At 41.9% G+C, this 20,360-nt stretch overlaps 2 protein-coding genes across 2 annotated transcripts in view; one reads left to right on the forward strand and one right to left on the reverse strand.

The window, feature by feature from the left end:
- Positions 1 to 3,743, forward strand: part of IQCK (IQ motif containing K) — a 36,946-nt gene extending 33,203 nt beyond the window's left edge. The window contains exon 9 of the mRNA XM_015643204.3: positions 1,720 to 3,743. Coding sequence (XP_015498690.1) covers positions 1,720 to 1,748 — 29 coding nt within the window. The 3' untranslated portion in view covers positions 1,749 to 3,743. The remainder of the gene's footprint in view (positions 1 to 1,719) is intronic.
- Positions 3,090 to 19,162, reverse strand: GPRC5B (G protein-coupled receptor class C group 5 member B). Its single transcript, XM_015643202.2, has 4 exons — positions 18,962 to 19,162; positions 11,945 to 12,958; positions 7,873 to 7,985; positions 3,090 to 6,523 (listed from the first exon to the last, which is right to left on the reverse strand). The coding sequence occupies exons 2-4, from the start codon at positions 12,948 to 12,950 to the stop codon at positions 6,479 to 6,481; spliced, it is 1,164 nt and encodes a 387-aa protein (XP_015498688.1). The 5' UTR covers positions 12,951 to 12,958; positions 18,962 to 19,162; the 3' UTR covers positions 3,090 to 6,478.
- Between the last annotated feature and the right edge of the window lie 1,198 nt (positions 19,163 to 20,360).

The following is a 20,360-nucleotide window of genomic DNA, read 5'->3' on the forward strand; positions in this document are numbered from 1 at the left end:
AACACATTTCTCCAGTGGAAATTTCTAGTGGAAATACATAGCCAGGCAGCTTCTTTCTCCATCTTTCCAGCTTATTTGAATCCTGAGGACATCTTACTTTTCTATCTGCATAGGAAGCAAGTATATGTCAAAAACTATTTAAATAACTGCCTGAAATCCAGATTTATGCTGACAGACTGTGCTTCCTGCTTGGTGTGATGCGATTGGAAATTGTTATGCTTAAGTAACACAGGTTATGATAAGAAAAGGACACTACTGACTAAAAGCACTGCTAGCAGATACCTAAAACACCTGCTCATTTTAATCTGAAAGTGTGTGAGCCCTGAAGTTTCTGAATGTCGCAATTTTTATTAAATATTTGCAAATGTCAGCCTCATCACATCAAGGAAGATTAGATAAAATTCAGTGCAATAGAAAGTATTTTGTATACAGGACATTCACAGTCATATGGGACATTAAATCCACTCCTGATTTCTCTCCTTAACAGCTGTACAAACAGAAGCTCTAAAATCCAGAAAGGTCTTGTGCCATCAAGGCACTGAGCATGTATTGCTTTGACCATGGTAAAACAAGGTTTGTCCTGCTGCTGAAGTCTCATTTTGGGTTTCTAAGGGATTGTTCTGTCCCTCCTCATTTAGCACTTTTCCTATGTGCTTCCTATGAGCTGAGAGTCTCCAGGCTGGGAGCACATTGAGCACCTTAAATTAGCACATGGGCCTGTTGCAGCCCAGTATTCCCAGTATGCACCAAGAGGATTTTGTTTGCTGGTTTTCAGTTGCATATTTCGGAAGGGTAACTAAGCTCTCCTGAAACTGTATGTTCAAAAGGGGATTTTTTGGGCTTATTTGGCTTTCTTTGGCTCTAGCATAGCTTTTATATATAAATCTCCCAACAAACTTGCTTGATGTAAAAAGTGTATAATACAGACACATCTTCTGGAGTGTAGGAAATAGAAAAGCAGATTTAAGTTGAACGGCACTTTGTAAAAATCAAAAATATCAAAACCAGAATAAGATAGCTGAAATCACACAAATAGAATGAGAAACCAGACTGTTGTATCAGCAGAAGAAAAACATTAGGTTAATCTGTATTACAACATTCTGAAAGAATACAGAGCTTTGAAAACAGCTTTCACTAGGGGGTGGGACATTTTACTTTTATGTAGAGCTTTTGTTCATTTAGAATTGTTTACTCCAGCAAGCAACCCTGTGCTCTTTGTTTGACTGATTTTTCCCATTTGGCAGACCCTTTGCAATCACATGGATAACATTCTTCTTTCCACTGAGACATAGAAAAACTATTCTTTATTGACCTTGCTTGTTGTCCTAAATGACAAAAATATATTTATATGCTAGGTGAATTGTATGACTTCATCACTGACTTTTAATTGAAAATTCTTCAAAGCAAAAACCTCAAAGAGCTGCTTTCAATTTTTTTTTTTTTTTTAACAATCCAGTGACTTCTTAGCAAACAGCTCTGCTCTCAGCCACACATGCACAACTCCCACAGCTGCCACGGAGAACTATGTGCAAGTATCTGAGTGCTGAAGCTGTGTCAAAACATGAGGAAAAATGCCATACAAAGAAGAAATACACTTTTTGAGTTGGGCAGGGGATTTTTATTTATTTATTGAACAACACAGTATTTGCTGTGGAAGTATGGATGTTTTCTTTTTTGTTTCTGTGCTTGTTAATTTAATTTTTTTTTGTATGGTTGCAGTGGGAAGCAAATCAGAAGAGCTGGACTAACGTACACAAAACCCTTCAACATCTCAATTTTAATTTCCTCACTAAAATTGCAAAGCACAGAGCTCATGGACTTTGTGATACTGACTTAGAAACACTTTTAGCATTAAAGTTTTACATGTGATGTATTGTAAATCAAAGGCAGGTTATGTAAGGACCCAGCAAGCCAAGACAAAATTCAGTCTTAGTCTAAGTGAGCACAATTCTGTTAAAACAGATGGAATGGCATACATCTAGCCAAAAATGTTGAATCTGTGTTTATCTTGTGTTCCTGAATGCTCACTTAAAACCTTTTCTGAAAGGAACAAAACTCTGGATGAAATTAAATGGGGTTCTACTCACATGTAGGCAAGTGTTAAATCTTCATTTATCATAAACTGGATTTCTCTGACTCCTGCAGAGCTGTGACAATTTACACAACTCCTGGCTCTGTTCAGAATGGACAGATTTGCAGAAACACTGTGCCTCTGCACTTCCAATGGAAGGCAATGAGAGCTGGGGTTGCTCTGCATTTCTGCAAGGAAGAAAAGTCAAAGGCCCTTTTGTTACCACTTTGCACATGTGCTGAGAAAGTGTAGAATTAAGATCCCAGTGTCAGCATTTTCAGCAATCTTATGCTGGCTACTTACTTTTTTCAGGTCCAAGCACAGTAAAAATCAGATTGGGCCCCTTGCTAAGGAACCTTTATTATTTTTTTAACTTAGACCTGTCGAGCACAGTCCTATTTATGTCTTTATAATTTCACAGTTAGAGAAGATAGTAGCAGAACTACAAATAATTCCATGTAAGTCAAAGGTGTAGTTGTTTTAACTGAGCACCTAATAAAACAGGGGTGGTCTCTAGTACTTGCTGTGGTTCCACATGGATTTCTTCCATCACTTGCACAGACTTTGTCTTCACTGTTACACCGACCCACCCCTTGCATTTTTTCCTAGTTGGTGATGATAGTTCCAGATCTGGAAAATCAAACCATTTGAAGAAAAAACTCTCATCCTGCACTCTTCAAGCCCAGCTGTATTCTCCTGTCTCCTCCTTTTCACAAGCACAAGCAATTGAACCAGAACAGGAAACTGCTGAGCCAACAGGGGAAAAAAAATATCCCTTTTGTGTTAAGAGTTTGGCTGCTGAACTCCTTGACTGGCTCACTCTTTGTTTGATAGGTGCCAGAGCTAAGGGTAAGTGTGGGAACGTGGCCAAAGGTGGAGGAATGTGGTTTAGAAGCCCTTTCCTTCAGTTTAACTCTGCTTATATTGAGGAACTGCACCAAGGGGCAATTCTGTTGGTAGCACTGCTCACTGCAATGGAAAAAATCGGTGTGATTTTAAAACCAAGTGGACACAAACATTGTAAGTAAATAGTAAAGCCTTTATTCTCATTAAGAACAGCATTTTGAAAATAAAACATTTGCCCATGCTTTACAACCTTTGTAGTTTTGTATACTTATGTACAGTCATCATGGTACACATTGATTGTCTTGAAAATCCTTTAAAGATGTACTTAATAAGATACCAGTATGCAACAATCAGCGGAAAAAAGGGTACGTTATAAAACACACGTTAATACATTTAATAAATATATATTATCTATCAAAAATGAGCTTTAGCTCTCATCAATTAATAAAAAGCACCTGCTTTGTAATCCTGTAAGTTGGTAGAATAATCCAATTGTTTTATTATAAAAGCTACAATGCTCCCTTTTGTATGGCCTTTGGTTAGACCCAAGGCATCAAGCTCAAACAAAGCCAAACAAGATGCCTGTGTTTAGACTAGAAGCAGAAACAGCTAATTCTATAGTATTTCATGTACCTTGTTTATAGAAACAGCTGGATGTATTGAGAGTGTTCTTCTGAAGATGCTACATTATTTTCTGGCAAGTGTCAAACACCCTCAACCCATCTGAAAGCAGACCAGGATCTGTGTAACTTTGAATGCTTTTCCTGCCATTTATCAAAAGCCAGTCATTATAAAACTTGTTTTGGTAATAAATGCTTTTGTCAGATTCTTTGTGATTTCATTTTTCTGCATGGAAACATCATGAGCACATAACCATCAAGGGACAACATAGTAGCTTTTATAGTATAAAAGCTAATTATAATTAGGAGAACTGTGAAAGGCTTGTGCTTACTTATTCATGTTGTTCACAGATGCTCTACATTCCAGCAAACTTTCAAAAAAGGCAAAAGTAAATACTGTAACAAAAATGTAAGTTAACATAAAGGTGCCTTTCTTCAATTACAGTTTTATTTTGGGGCATTTTACATCACAGACTAGTGACTTACAAAAAAAAAGTTGCTCACTACTAATTGGATAAAGTTGGAAAATAAAGACACCCCTAAATCTATTGCCACACTTTCACCACCACACATTAAACCCAATCCTGCTAATTTTTAATTCAGTGAATAGTCCACATGACTAACCCAGCGAGACTAGTCATGTGAATAGCGGTTTGTAAAATCTGGCTGTATCTTTGCATAAGCCCTGAAATTCCAAACAACTTCATCAGAAGCAGGATTGGGAACTCTATCAATTCAGTCACATCTAGAAAAAGAAAAATAAAGTTTCTTAAGATAACTGTGTCTTGTGTAGATTTTGTCAAAGGTCTGTAGAATGTGTATTATAATTCATAAGTCTTGGTTGTAGCATGATAAACTTTTTAAAAGAAAGCTGTCCTACCATTTATGCCATGGTCATCTTATATGTTTTTATGATAAGAGTTTTATGAGGGATTTTTTTAAACTGCTTTTTAAAAGTAAAATTCTGCAGGCAAATTATAGTAATAGTTTTTTTTATTGTTCCAAATTACGTGTCCTTTGGGTGGCGATCATTATTTTAAATATTATCTTATTTGATCAAAGCTCTGCTCATAACAAGCAAAATGTATTTCTAAGTCACTGGATAGCATGCAATATCCACCCCTACCCTACTTGGTTACTAAGGCCATCTAGTTACATAGAAAATGAAATAAAGGATCCCTAAAACAAGCACATGCTTCCTTTGCCTCAAGGAGGGGAGGGCAGGGGGGAGCTGACATACTCCTTCACTCATGCATGACAGAAAAACATTGCTTCTGGAGGAGAAGGGCTTTGAAATAAAACCCCATAAGATGATCATGGCAAGAATGGTGATATATACTTTTCCATATATATATATACACATATATCTGTGTGCAACACTTAGGGACTGGCCTTGCAGCCTCTGTACCTGTACGTAGACCTACTGGTGTCGATGGGACTACTGGTGGGAGTACAAGTCTGCAGGACTAGGTTCCTAATTCAGTAGAAATGGAGGTACATGAGGAATCAGGAAGACTCTTGAAAAATAAAAAGCTTCTTTCTTCTGCAGTATACAGCAAGTAACTTCTCTCTGTGAAGCTACTAAGCTATTCAGTTATTTGTACATTTTAATTCTTTTTTTAGTTTGAAAATATATATTTTTATTACAGCATATGCAAAGTTTAATTGTTATATGTTTCCTATACCTTCAAGTAAAAACAATTAGCTTTTAGTATTGAGGAAAGCTAAGATTAACATTGGCCAAACAGTGAGGATACAGTGATGTTTTCAATGTCCGATATGTATTAAATGTTAAAGAAAGGAATGATTGCTCGAACATAATGAAAAACCATGGCACAACAAATGGGCAATGGGAACCGCTTAAATAACCCGAAGAAAACAAAGATGAAAAGCTTTGAAAAGTCTGCCTTATATCAACTCAAGAAAATGGATGGGAAGGAGCGGGGAAGAAACCACCTTAAATAAAACAAAAACAACAACAAACCACTTCCAGCACAGAGATTCTACTCTCTAGGCACTAAAATGCACAACCACATTGAAACGCACGAACAACTGCGGTCCGGGGCACCGGGCTGGGCCAGCGGCCGGGGCTCCCCCTCTGCTGCCCGGGATCCCGGCCCAGGCAGCGCCCCGGGCCGGCCTCAGGAGCCTCCCTTCCTCCCTCCAGCAGCACCGCCAGGCACCTCCTCTCCCAACCAAGCCCTCCACAAACTCATCCTCCGAGGAGCGGCTTGGCCTGCGGGAGCCGCGGGCTCTCTGCTCGCCCCCCGCTCGAGGCCGGTACCGGGAGCGGCTGTGCCCGGCCCACGCGTGGGACAGGTCACCGTGGTACCCTCGTACCCCATCCCTCCACAACTGCCCTCCTTGGGCGGCTTCTGGAGAGCAGAGCTTCAGCCACAGAGCACCGGGGACTGAGCCGCCACAGGGACCGTGTCTGACTACACACCATGCCGAGTGACTGCACAGCACAGCTAGGGAGGAGCAAACAAGGGACTTCTCGTGACGTGGGAAATGACAGGAAAAGGAGCAAAATGGGGAAAAATCCTGCGTGTTTTCACACTGTAGCTGCAATCTCTCGTGGCAACATGAATTAAGTTTAGGTGAGAGGAGGGTATTTTGCAAGCAACTGCCAACCACCAAAATCAGGCTTGCCTGGCACACGAATTACAGACAAGAGAGTATCTTACGCTTCAGAATACAATATCCCCTCTGCCAATTTAAGGTGTGCCTACTTCTGTTTTAAATTAGATTCAGATTTAGTTTTACGATTTTATTTTTGCAATTCTCCGTTCAATGGTGTTCACATTTAGGCAGATTTAGAAAAATCCTGGAGGTTTTGTTGCTTTGTTCTGGTACTGTTATGGATTCCTTCCCTCAAAGACACACTGCCAGGGAACAACATCTGCAACAAGGATTCTTATTCTCTACAGCCTACAGCTTTTCACCAGAGGTGTCGTCCAGTGTAACTTGGCGGAGCAGTTGGTATCTGGAAATAAGGATAATAAACCCATAACTGAGAGATCTGGAGTGTTCAAAAACCAGTGTTATCATGCTACATGAGAGCTTTCCAAATGATAGTTCTAGAGCAAAGTGATAAAAAGAAACTCATCTTCCTCCCATACAGTGCATTTATCTCTCCGTAAAACTATGACTACATATATACACATGAGCTTTGTATCTGACTCAGAACAAAGCAAAACAAACAAAAAAACCCAAATTTTCAAGCTTCTCATCCCTTAACTGCCTTCTCCCTGAGCTGCACATTCTGGTATCAGAAAACAGGCAGAGATGAATTCAAACATCTGAAGGATGCAATCCATTACTGACAGCAAAGCCAAGCCTTTTCATTTTACTCAAGTTGACGTGCTTCACAATCTTACCCACACAGGAGAATTCTTGTATTTAGTCCCTCTTGTTCACTAAAATCAGCCAAAACTCTACTTACTTAAAAACAAAACCAGACCTGCAATCAGTTCATTATTTGGTTTTAAATGTAGAGGTTGAGTTATGGAATCAGCTCATGATTCAAAAGAAAGAAAACCCAACTCACATGAGTACAAACCAGCTCATGAGTAGATTTTTAAGAAGCATGTAGATATGCATGAAAAATGTGGGGATGAAAAGTCTTCTTTTTCAACATAATGTCTGCTATATGAAATGTCTTAAGTGAAAATTAGACATAATGTGAAAAACATTTGTAAAGTCCGTTTGGCATCACTAAACCAATTTTACAACAACCAGGCTGCAAAAATACAGGTCTATCAAAGAATGACATGCCAAACCATTGTCTAAGGAAGAAAAATTGATACTATTAACATTAAAATATTCTATATTCTTCTCTTATGGATCCCTTTTCAAAAGATGTACAAATCTGTAAATTACAAAGAATTATTTTTTATTTTACAAGAAAACGGAATATATGAGAGACCACCATCATCTGCATAATTTTTTAATGTTCTGCCTGAAAACATCTGTGTGACTCACACCATCTTGAAAGAAATCAGGTCAGAAATGGTGTCACTTAATAGTTATGTTAAATACCTTAACACAAATTTAATTTGAAAGGGCCATTGAATATGTTGTCTCACAAAAAAACTTGGTTCACTGAAGCTGCACTGCAAAATGTGAATAGCCAAGTAAACAAATGCAAAATACTTGTTAATTACATATTTTCTAGAGGGAAGGGAAGCATTACATGCATATTTGCTGCCTTAAATTTTCATTTATAGCTTTCCCCCTGCTGTGAATAAGCTAAAGCAGGTTTTTCAATTAGTAATGGTTGTATATATCAGTGCATTTCAAAGATTTCTTAAATCATCACATTTTGATACTTACAGTCCCACCATTTAGCACAACTGCCATCTCAGTTGGCTGATAAACATTGCTTCTAAAAGGAGCACTAGGCCGGCTTCCCAAACTGCCGTTTCGAAATCCTGCCGTTCTTAGCGCTGTGTTTGGAAAAGAGAGATCACTCTTAGAACACAAGAAAAGCTGTGCAATCACAGAGTATCTTCCTTCCAGTTTAGTTATTGGGAACTTTGCCACTGATTTAACTTCCATGTTGCTTTTGAACAGCTGTTTCTCTTACATTTTGGGAACGGATCTCAGAAGAATCAGATTTACATTAAATGAACTGTTTGCTAGAGAGGGGAAAAAAAGGAACCCAATTTCTGAAGCTTGCTTAATCTCATTTCAGTGGGAGCACAATGTCTTCAGTCACCAAACCTGTGATGTGTCCTGAACAATGCATTTTGCAAAGTTGCTCCATGTTTTGGTCTGGGTACTGTGGGGTTAAGTGAAATGTGTTACATTTTGCTTTCTATCAAACTCGGTGGACAGGGATCCAAAGCCTTGCTCAAGCCAGCAAGCAATGCTCACAACCCCCTGAGCATTACTTCAGCATGACTAGCATATAAGGATTTTCCAGATGTTTCAGATTATATTTACTCTGAGAAACTAGAAAGATGGAATAAATACTGCTTTCGAATAGCTTAAACATGGCAAATCACTGAAGCCAAAGGGAAGATACTGATTGTCCTTTTGGATGTTTAAATCAGGAATAAATCAGTCTCCACACTAATTTTAGTACAAGTTTGGGTTCAAGATGTAAATTCTGAATGAGATATACATAGTGAGGGACATGCTGCTCTCTCTAAAGCAGTCTGGGGATTGGCACATCCAAACTCCCTCTTTAATTTTGAGGGTAAATAATGACTTCACTGAACTCAGACGTGGCCAGGGAACAGAGCTCATTTATCCACACGTTGTGCATGGTCACAATGGGCAATACTCATCTGTCAGCTGCTAAACAGAAACATGCCCAGTTCAGGCACCTGGGGCAAGAACTTCTCTTAGATTTAATTCAAATTACAATTCTACAGTCTCTGGCTGTAATAATGAATGAGCTGAAGTTTATTTTAGAGAATTTCAACACTGACTTTAATGAAGCCAGGATTTATCTCCAATGTAGTTGCTCTGTGTAGAAGATTTAAATGGATCCTACTGCCATATGCTGTCCTCTATCCACTGCTACTCCTCTCTTTGGGAGTTGTGCACCAAGATGAAGAATAGTATTGATTTAGCATGGAAATTCAAGAAATTCCACCCTGCAAATGCTCAGCTGTTGACTTCAGATACATATAGACCCTCACTTGCTCTCTGTTTGAAAATTACATATTTTTGTAGAACACTGGGAGAAAAAATTATGAAAATGCCTAAACTGGAACTAAGTATTTTTTTATTAGATATTTAACCATCTCAAGGTCAGTAACTTTTTTTTCTATTTGACTACTTCTATTGACTACTTCTTGTGTGATAAACACACAATTGCAGTGGTAGTTGCTAGTACACACAGACAGAAAAAGAATCTTTATCATGCACACCATCATTAAAATATTTATACAGAATATTTACACAAAACATACACAGTCATTTCAAAGCTATCTTAAAGAGCCAGTAAATTTAAACTCATATTGCTAAATTTTCTTTCCCTATTATTTCACACATCTATGCTTTTTTTGACATGAGAATCTCTGACAAAGTTTGTAGACAAAATACTATTTTGGATTTTTTTCTCACACCATTTTTACCATTTTTCCTTGTACTTTTTACATTACTATTAAATAAATCCATTTGCATAGCATATGTATAGGTAAAAAACAAGCAGTACTGAGGATATTCAAGTAAATGTATCAAAGCCTCTTTTTAACATGTTCTAAATTTTGTTCACTTTGTTTTTAGGCATTGGCTGTGACGGTGACTGGTAGCACTAGAAATTATTAAATGAAATTTAATGATACCAGAGCTGCTTGGGTTTCCTGACAGCTGTAACATTCTACATTCCGCATCCAGATTTCTCTTGTTTAAAGCAAATTCGCTCTGGCTATAGGGGTTTCCCTACTGGTGTGCACTGCCTTTCCAGAGAGCACAGAGAACTCAGTCAACTGCTCTTTGTCCAGGTTTTCTAAATACTTTATTATAATTTTAGAAGGCACACCTATAAAAAAAGCTCTTCTAAAGAGATATTTCAACCTATCATATAAATATTTAAATCCCAGATTAATATGCTGTTTAAATGATGTTTAAGGTGCCACTGACAACCATCAGCACTGGGATCAGACTTAGTGACTCGGTTATTATTGCCTGTATTTAAGGCTCTACCATGCTACTAAGTTTTGTCTTTAAACCCTGCTGTCCCAAGCTAGCCCTTAAATACTGCTGCAAAAGAATATTTAATCTGTTTTGATGTAGTAAAAATTCCTATATGCCACAGGAATAGGAATGACAGGCATTTATTATGGTATACTTTAATAAGGGCATCAGATAAGGAAATCTATTTTGTATTGTATTATAATTCAGATAGATTAAAACAGAACATAAATTGAACTATAATAGACAGTATAATGGTTTTGTAGCTATCATTTATCTATCCATTTCACAAAAAAACTTAATTACTGAACGATTAGATCAAAAAGGCGCTTCCAGTTCTTTTTTTAAAATGCATCCATGAATGGGAATGATACAGAGTGGAAGATCCAATTTTGTTCTTAGATCTGCCTTAGCCAGAAATAGCTTCACTGAAGCCACTGCAGTACTTTACTATGAAATTAATTTAATGGGGGATGGAGGACAGTAAAAGTAAAACCACCACAGAAAAAAAGAGAGTGGTTTTAACAGTCCATAGTGCAACTGCCTCTTGCTTTGGAACATTAATAATAACAACCATTCTTTTATTCATGTGATTATTTTTACCACTGCCCTTATGGTATCTTCTCATAGAACAAACTCCCCACTAGAAGGAGACCTTTAAAGTTCCTGCTAAAAAACTTGGGAGGAAAAAATGCCTTCCTGACCCAAGGTTGTGCCAAACAAAAGTGCTGTTTTCCTCCCGGGGAAACATCAAACCCAGAGGAAATCAAAGACACATAAAGATGAATAAGAAGGTGAAGGGACCATGTGCCCTAAGCCTTCTTTCAGGGGCTGCCAGAGCAATGTGGCAACTGCAGCCTGGGATAGCAGGCCAGTATTCTTCTCAGTTAGAGTGAGTAAAAATCAGGGTGACTTGTAACAAAATCCTTATCCAGGTGTGGGGCAGCACCAGACCACATCCCTCCTAAGGACACCAAGGGCTCCTGCTTCCCACTGCTGCTCACAGAGGTGTCCCTGGGATTTCTGACACGGGTTAAACGTTCAGCAAGGCTTTGGATCTCTGAAGTTGTTGCTGGTCCTTTCAGCAATCACTCAAAAACATTTCCACTGCAAATTTTAATGATGTGTCATCACACATCATTCTACAACAAGGAAGGCAAATTACCTCGAAACCTCCATGAAACCTCAGACATTCAAGCCTTCAGAACAAAGGCTGTCTTTGAACTGTCCATAAGCCACTTGGCATTCTTTTCCCCCACAGGGAACACAAAGTGGCACTAAATCCAGTTTAATGGAAATATAACTAATAATAATTATTTAGTTACTTAAGTGGCTGAGCAATTTGTAACATAGACCACTTAATCATTTTCTTGAGGTTCTGGGAAAATATTTTGTATTAAATGTTCGTAACTGCTAATTACAAAAAAATGTTATTTAAATTATTTAAAATAACGGTTATTTTTTCCACAATGACTTTTTTTATTCTTTTGGTGTTAGCTTTGCATTTGAAATTGTTCACTTTTTCAAAGGAAAATCAACATGCAGAAAAATAATTTTAACCTAACATTTATATTATCTGCATTTTTTTCATTTTCTCCCTCACTAGATGATCTAAGTGAAAATTGTAAAAGGGAACAAGGTGTAGTGTGAAAATTATTGTATTTATCATGACCTTTGTTTTCAACACCTGAAAAATGCCTCATACAGAGAGTCTTCTTGACATTACCAAAAAATACAGTCCTTTATAGCCAATTCTTACCTGCATTATGTTCATCCATTGAAAAGGCTTTATTTTCCATGTAGCTCCGAGGAAGCTGTATATCTTCCTCAAAAGCGGTTTCACGCATCCTTGGCTGTGAAGTATCAAAATAATTGGGTGTGTTTTCCTGCTGTGATGGAAGGATGGTACAGTGGACCTCTGGGATGGCATGAAAAATAACAAACACCCAACCACTGGACACCAGAGCAATAGCCAGAGTGGGATCACTCCATTTGTCTCGTCTCTGGAGCTCGGCGTTACCGAAGAGGTACATAGTCATCCAGGCTACCCAAATCAGAATGGAAAAAAAAAGGGTTATAATGAGGCATACTCCGTTTTTCTTCCATTTCTTAAACTTCCCACAGAGAGTGAAAAACGAAAATCCCATGGTAAATACCATCAGGAACATAACGTAAATGGAAGCCATGGCAAAATCCATCGGTTCGTAGCTGCAGGCCAGCTTGTTATCTCTGACAATGGTCAGGATCAGCCACTCGGTTGCGATGATGACCTGCACCAGCATCAGGCAGATGGCCACCCCAGCCAGGTGCCAGCCAGAGGGGCTCTTCCCATGGCGAACGAGTCTGCGAAGTCTCCAGGCTTGAGCTAGCAAGCACGAGAAGCACAAAGCAAAGATAACTCCCCACAGAAACCTTCGGGTAGAGCACACCATTTCATCTTCCTGGATGATGAAAGCAAATGTCAGCCCAAACAGTCCCAGAGTCCCAAAGAGAAAGAGGAAATGTGTTCCCAGGGGGCTCTTCTTCTCTTTGTCCTTGATGAAGGGGAGCCTCACCAGCAGAATCAGCATCAGCAGTAATGTGGTCAGCACACCTGCACCTGCCACCGCCTCCAGAACGATTCCCCAGATGGCATCCAGGTCACACAGGTAAACGTACTGAGGGAGGAGATCCAGTCCACACCCTCGAGGAGTGCTGGAGTTTTCTGAAGAGCCATAGCTGATCACGAAGAGGAGGAAGAAACCAATGGCTGGGTAGGTTTTCATTTTTCTCTCTGAGACAACAAAATATTTGTTTAGCTAGAGCTGAGTTTGGAGGATTTGACAGCCTCTGAAGCCCAGCTTGTTTCAGTAGCCCACGTTTACAGTTTTTGCACTGGATTTGCAGCTGGCACAGCCTCCCCCCAGCCCCCTTCACTGCCCTCCCAAAAGCTGCTTTTGCCTGTTGTACTCAGAATGCAAAATGACTCATTGCTCTGTTTGCACAGATTGAAAACATCATTTCCAAACTCTGACCCTGCAAATGGTTTAAAACACAGCCAGAAAAAAAATATGTATCCTGTTGCAAATATTACATTATCTGCAATACTTAGACACTTACTACCTGTTTAAATGTAATATCGCATTCAAGTCAAGGTGTTTAAAGCATGGTTAAGTTGCAGTGGGCTTGCTGCAGGTGTTAAGCTATATCACAATTACACTGTCCCACAGCCTTGTTCCTTTTACTGGAACAAAGGCAAAGGCAAAACCATTTTTTACATTATTACTTTTTAAAGGATAAAGCAATCCAAGGAAAATAAACACTTTACATTCTTAAAAAAATAAATAAATGTTTTCATGCTCAGTCAATAGGCAGTTATCATATTCACTTCTTTCATCCTCTTCCAAAGCCCAGATATTAGATTGCATTTGGAAATGGTAGTCTAGAAAAATCCCATATTCTGTGACAATGCTGCACACATGCAGTGTCATCAATCAACTAATCAAAAATGAATGCTTCACTGTGCTTCTTTGCCAGTCCAAAGCCATTCAAAGGAAACAAATAACAAAAACCAGAGCATCACTTTCTTGCATCCAGAGAGTGGACAATGGAACACAACACATCCCACTTGACCATCAGAACCAAAAGCCTAGACAAGTCCCAGCTTAGTTTTAGGAAGAACATGGGTTAGGTGCTTTGAAAACACACATTATGGCATTTGCTTTTATTAAACATAGCACAGCAAAGGAGATTGTTAAAAAATGTAACCTTTAACTCCCAGTCTGCCTCAGCCCCAGCCGCCCTGTAAGGGCAGGCTGGAGTAAACACTGCGTGGAGCAGATATGAAACCTGACTCTGTTAACCTTCACTAGCAGTCAGTGCTGCAGGTTCCAGCAGGATTTTCATTGATGTGAGGAGCATTTCAGACTCCCACTTGTACTGTATGACCATGAGGAAGAAAAGCACCACATAAGCAGGCAGTAATGTTAGTCAATGTGAGTCACACAGCACATGGGACATGTTTAGGAAGCAAAATGAAAAGCAGAGAAACCATCAGGAGCTCTTTTGTATGCCATACAACAGCCCTAACTGGTTACCTGTCCAAAGAGATTTTGTAGATTAGAACTGCTCTTAATGAAAACTCTAATGAGAGTTGAAAATAATTTAAAGTAGCAGTGCAATGTTGCATTGAGCACAATTGGTCATAACCAACACAAAATCTATTTACACAGATTGTCTGAAACTGTACTGCGTCTCTTAGAGCTGAGAACTCTGGATTTTCTCATGCATTACAATCCTGTGCTTTACAGTCCTGCAATGACCAAAGTTAAATCTCAAGGATCTGAATCTTCAAACCAATGTTAAACCAGTGTAATGACCAATGGCCATTTTCAGCCTCTATCAAGAGAGAGATGATGAAGCTTATGATGTTTCCTATTAGGGGCACCAAGACAGTAAAAGTGCCAATATAAATGTGTAATAACTCAGTGGTCTTCACTCACACAGGATACAAAACATCCCATTCCAAACCTTCATCTCAGAAGTGGAAGCTGTGACAAATAATGTGATCTGGGCTTGGACAAACAGGAAATGGGTAATGGGCAGTCTCTGCCAGCCCACAGAAATGAATCTTTGCACTATTGGAAAGGCTGCAATGTTCTAATGTTGCAATGACCTGCTAAGGACAAATTATTTGTTTTCTACCTATCTGCAATTTACTTTATGGGAAATTGGTAGAATATAGACTTGTTTATATCTGATTTGTGTAACAGGTTCTTCAATGACTCTGTCGCAACACCCACGTTAAAAACACTGACTATACAGACAGAAAACCAACCATCAGTGAAATATATTCATTTTTGTATTGACTATACGCTCAATAAATCCCCTTGCCCTTTGAGTACATAATTAACTAGAAGAAAACATTCCGAAGATAGTTCTCTGACTCCTTTTATGCGCAGTCAATTCCTATTGCAACTAGTGAATTTCCTCTTTAGAGTGTTTGAAATGTCCTAAAGAGTGTGAAATGGTCAGTGCCTGCTGACACAAAGGGGGGAAATCCCCTGGGAGCTGCTAAGGTAATGCTCCAAACCAGTGATACCATTTCAAGAAGTAGGAGGTCATGTGGAAAATGACTCAAAATTCACTCTAAATGTCACCCAAACTAGAAACAATAAACAGCCCTGAAGTGAGGGTCATGCTAATTTTCCACTATCCCATCACTTACAAATTATGATAAGCATGAACCAAATTGCTTTCAATAGTAGCTTTGTTTATTAGCTACTCTCCTAAGACCTGAGGGTTAATGAATGAAGTGTGAGTATCCCCAGTTCTAAGATATTTTCCAGTTTTCTGGTTACTTTATTCATGTCATGTAACCCTCATGTGATTGAGCTATTCTAGGACAGTCTGTTTCCATGGAGATTGTGCTGCATGGGTAAGCAGTCATATTGTCAGGCCATCATTTGTTTCCTCTTCCTATTTGGAAGTGTTTGGGAGGGGGAAGGGAGGGTTAATGAATTTGAGTATTTCCCCCTCCATGAAGAAATGGTTAGTTTTGGAAAGGGGGAGTTAAGCTGTGACAAAATATATTCAAAATATATTCAGAATTCAGAATATGTATTCTGAAATATAGAGATGTTCAACTTAAGAGGAATTTTCCCAAGTTACTTCCTACTTTTGGGAAAGTGGATAGGACATAATCAGTGGCCCTCTTAGAAAGGTGCTAGACAGCCACAGGACTGACCAAGAAATCTCTAGGACTGCTGACAATTATTCCTGGTGTGAAATAATTTCCTACCCAATGTCAGTCTCACTAAACACTAGATCCTGCCCAGACCAAAGTTGGCAAGCAGGGCTTGAAGTCTCCAAAGAAGGAATTTTCCTCCTAACTGCTATCAACAAAGCAGTTTGTTTTTAACCTGTTTACTATCCATTTCTGCCTAACTGGGTAAAACCAGGCAATATTAATAATTTACCCCCTGAGACATTACCAGCCAAAAAAAAAAATCCTCTTTCTAGTGCTTATACTCAGCACTGAACACTGACAGTTGTAAAAACAAGGGAAAACACTGCATTACAACACACAAGTTTGGCAAATGAATATCACAACCTTAGCTAAAACCATAGAATCATAGAATCAATCATTTTAAGGGAAAACTGTGAAGTTTTTTCCAAAAAAGTTGTTTCTGGGGAAAAAAAGAAAAAAAGGAAAAAAAAAAAGACCTCATTATGGGGGTTTTATTAAGACAGCATCTTCCTCAAGCCTGTGCAGTGGGTAGGATGGCAGAGTTCTGTGCCTCTTGATATTTTACAGTAAAATTTTACTACACATTCTTGTTACTTAAATCAGTAACTGTAGAGGAAGAGTATTTTTACCTCTGTATGTCTAGATTAGCTCTTACTAAAGTTATGCAACCTCACAGTAGTAACAATAGCGCTCTATTGGGCTGGCACTTCTGCTGCCAGAGAACTACAGTAACACAGGAATGCCACAGAAACATTCCAGCACAGATACACTCAGCAGCATCCCCTGCATACTCCAATGAAAAAGAGAAGAAAGGCAACTTGAGATTTTTTTACCCCCCCCCCCCCCAAGATTCCTCTCCAAAATTTTATTTTGGTAAAGCCATTAAGGCAACATACCTGAAACCAGAGCAATCAGGAACATTTACAATCAATATTCTGATCAATAAGCCTTACACATTTTAGGCAAAAGCAGCAAACAATTAGCAGGACAGCTTCAAATCCAGTACTCAATTTTTGGCTCAAAATCTGCTCTCAATGACAGCTGTAATAGCTCCACTGTTTTCTACAGTGAGATCCCCTTCATTACATTATCTGGCATAGAGTCACTACAGAAATTGCAGACACAAAGCTGCCCCAGCGGGTACAAACTACAATTACAAGCAACTAAGCAGAAACAGAAAATCTCACAGTTGTCATCAAAAAGTTGTCATGGTTAAAAATCAATGAGGCTTTCTGTAGCTAAAGTCTTCTGACCAAAGCTTGCAAAGGGATCAAAAAGACACGGCTGTATGCTGCTACAGAATATATATAGAGAAAAAAAACTGTAATTGTGCAAAGATTTAAGGTTGGGCTATTCATGGTTAGATGCATTATCTGCTCCTGGACCTGGAGTTCAAACGTTAGTCAACTGACACAGGGAGATGCATTCATGCATGCAGAGAAGAAAAACAAACTAGTAAATATAAGCAATAGTGGCACAAATAGTAACCTGCTCTGCCACACAGGCAGAAGACTGGCTCACTGTGCAATTTCCAAAAGAAAACCACCCCCACCACCAAGTGTTGTGGAGAGATGCGAGTGAGTGAGGAATTAATCACAACACAGGATCTCTGCCAGCTGCTTTTGATCAGAACTGAAGAATGAGCTCCAGGACTGATAACAGAGCAGCAACAGCCAAGCTGAGATCAGACTACTCAAAAGATGTGTGTATTTCCAGAATAATAATTAATAGTGCAATTGTGCTTTGTAGGCAAAACTACAGCAGTGATTTTGACAGCCCCTGCATTAGATACACATCATGCTCTGTTACAGCCTCGTGGTTACAGAAGGCAAGATCCCACTCCAAAAAGGACATCTAGAAAAAATATTGCTTTCATTTAGAAATACTTTGTGACGCTGAAAACCCTAAGAAATTATCTTTCTAATTTTCTAGGAGCTCAATTCCCTTTGACCAGAATCTGTGCATCACGTGTGCCTAGGTACTCCTAACCATAGTGCTGGTGTTGAATTCACAACCCACAGCAATCAATGCCAGTAATCAACTGTTTTTATTTTCTTTGCTAATTCTAAGACTGTTTCTATTCATGTCATAGCCTCCTAGCAGATGTGTTCTGTCACCTGATTTCTCCTGATTTAGCGAGACAATACCTCAACCCCGATATTCCCAGCCGGTAAGCAGCCGGGTATCCCCGTTAAACAGCTACTCGGTACTAGCGCTCATCACCAAGCTGGGTGTTTGGGTTCAGCACGCAGGAAATCCTGTTAGCCGTGGGATAAACATTAAAGGCAGGTGTAAACAAAGGTTTCACGTAAATGCTAAACCCTCTCTGCGTGGCTTTGCGAAGAGGTAACACAGAGACAGGGCTTTTATTAACTAGAGAGCAAACTGCTGCGCACCCGCAGCCAGCCCGAGCTCCCGGGACCGGACCGCGGCGGCCAGGGGCCAACAAAAGGCTCTTCTTCCCTCTCGGCCTCTTCCCTGTCACTGCCCTTGAGCTCCCGCTGGGGAATGCGATGAGGTGCCGGGCTTGGCTGCAAGTGCCCCGCGTACAACCGCGGTGCGAGGCCAAGCGGCCCCTCCGTGCGGCCGGTGCGCGGCTGCCTCCGCTCCGGGCTCGCCTTAATCCGCCTGCAACCTCCTCCTCCTGGACGCTACCTATCCCGCTTCAGCCTCCGCTCTTTTGTCCCTTCACCCATTTCTCTCTTCGGTTTCTTTTTTCCGTCTCTTCCTCCCCCGCCCGTCCCCGCTCTTCTTCCCAATCCCCTCCGAACTCCACTGCCCTCCTCGCCAGCCTTCCGCCCCGCTCCCCGCAGCGCAGCCCCCTGCTCGGAGCCCTCCCCCCCTCGTCCTGCCCTATATCCCGTCTAATCCCCCCCAGGATTCCTATATCCATCCTGTTGTCTGCTGGCAGCCACCGAGCTAATTCTGCGGGCAGCGCAGGGCGCAGAGAGCCGGGCGAGCGGCTCCGCTACGCTCCCCTGGCCCGCAGCGTTACCCCGGGCGTACCCCCGGAGCCGGTCCGGGGCCGCCGTCCCCCCGCCGGCTCACCCGCTGTCTGCTGCGGCCGAGGGCGGCGGGGCAGCTGTGTCCGCCAGCCCTCCGCAAGTCACATCCCGGCTCCGGCGGCGCGGCGGCTCCGCGGCGGGGAGCGAGCGCAGCGCCGACCGCCCCCGCGGCGGCTCATGGAGCGCTGGCCCCGGTGCGCGCCGTGCGGAGCGGAGCGGAGCGGTGTCTGCCCCCGCCGCTCCCCCGCGCACGGCCCGCGGCCAACCCCCTCCCACCGCCCCGCCCCGCTCGGGCACGGCTCCGCACTGCCCGGCCCGGCTCCGCTCGGCGGGGCAGGGGACCCTGGGGACAGCGACAGCGGCGCTGTGGCCGCGCGGGGCTGCCCGGCTCCCGGGGGAAGGCGCACACTTACACACACACTGCTCACACACACTGCTCACACACACACACACTGCTCACACACACTGCTCACACACACACACTGCTCACACTCCCTCAAACACACGCTACACGTCCTCACACTCGCAGCTCCCGCTCCGCTCCCGTCACACCGCGCAGCGTGTGCGGCCGGGCACGTAGCGGCGCTGGGAGCGCGGGCTGGCACGGGGGACACGGGCATGGCCGCAGCCCTACGTGCTCGGGTGACAGGAGGGCAGGACACAGCGCGGGCCGGGAGCAGGCACACGGACCGGCATTCCTGCCTGCTCCTGTCTCCGCAAATGAGTGCGGGAGCAAGGGTTGGGAACCCCCTCCCGGGCAGGCTGGGCACGGACACACCTATGGCCAGGTGTGGGACTGCAGAGGTGAGGGGGTTTTCACCCTCTGACAACGGCGGATTTTGAAAGGGGCTAGATACGTTCAAACCTTCTCCAGATGCAGCTTCAGTCCTGTCACAGCTCGAGACAACAGCTAAAAAGATACTCGGAAGGACCCTGTGTGCTGTGCAAGTGACACTTCACACGCAGGATCAGCCCCTGCGAGCGCAGGAGGTCCTGCAAAGGCGATGCTGGGCACTGCTCCGTGTCTGCCTCCTGCCCCCCGGCCAGCTGGTGTCCTGCTTTTCAGCTTCTCCACAGTTCAACCCTGAGACAGTCATAACCCTTAGACAGGGCTTCCTACAAACTCCAGGAGGAGTTATTTCTAGGAGGAAAAGCTTCGGTATAGGATGTTCATGAGCAGCAGAAACTCATGAGCCTGTTCAACAGCCAGACATGTCCATGACTGGCAGCCTCACCATGTCACGCATCCCTGGGTTATACTCCCCTGCATCCCTGGATTGTACACCCCTGCATCCCTGGATTGTACACCCCTGCATCCCTGGGTTATACACCCCTGCATCCCTGGGTTATACACCCCTGCATCCCTGGGTTATACTCCCCTGCATCCCTGGATTGTACACCCCTGCATCCCTGGATTGTACACCCCTGCATCCCTGGGTTAT

The sequence above is a fragment of the Parus major genome, chromosome 14 (assembly GCF_001522545.3).
Source record: "Parus major isolate Abel chromosome 14, Parus_major1.1, whole genome shotgun sequence".
Taxonomy (NCBI): domain Eukaryota; kingdom Metazoa; phylum Chordata; class Aves; order Passeriformes; family Paridae; genus Parus; species Parus major.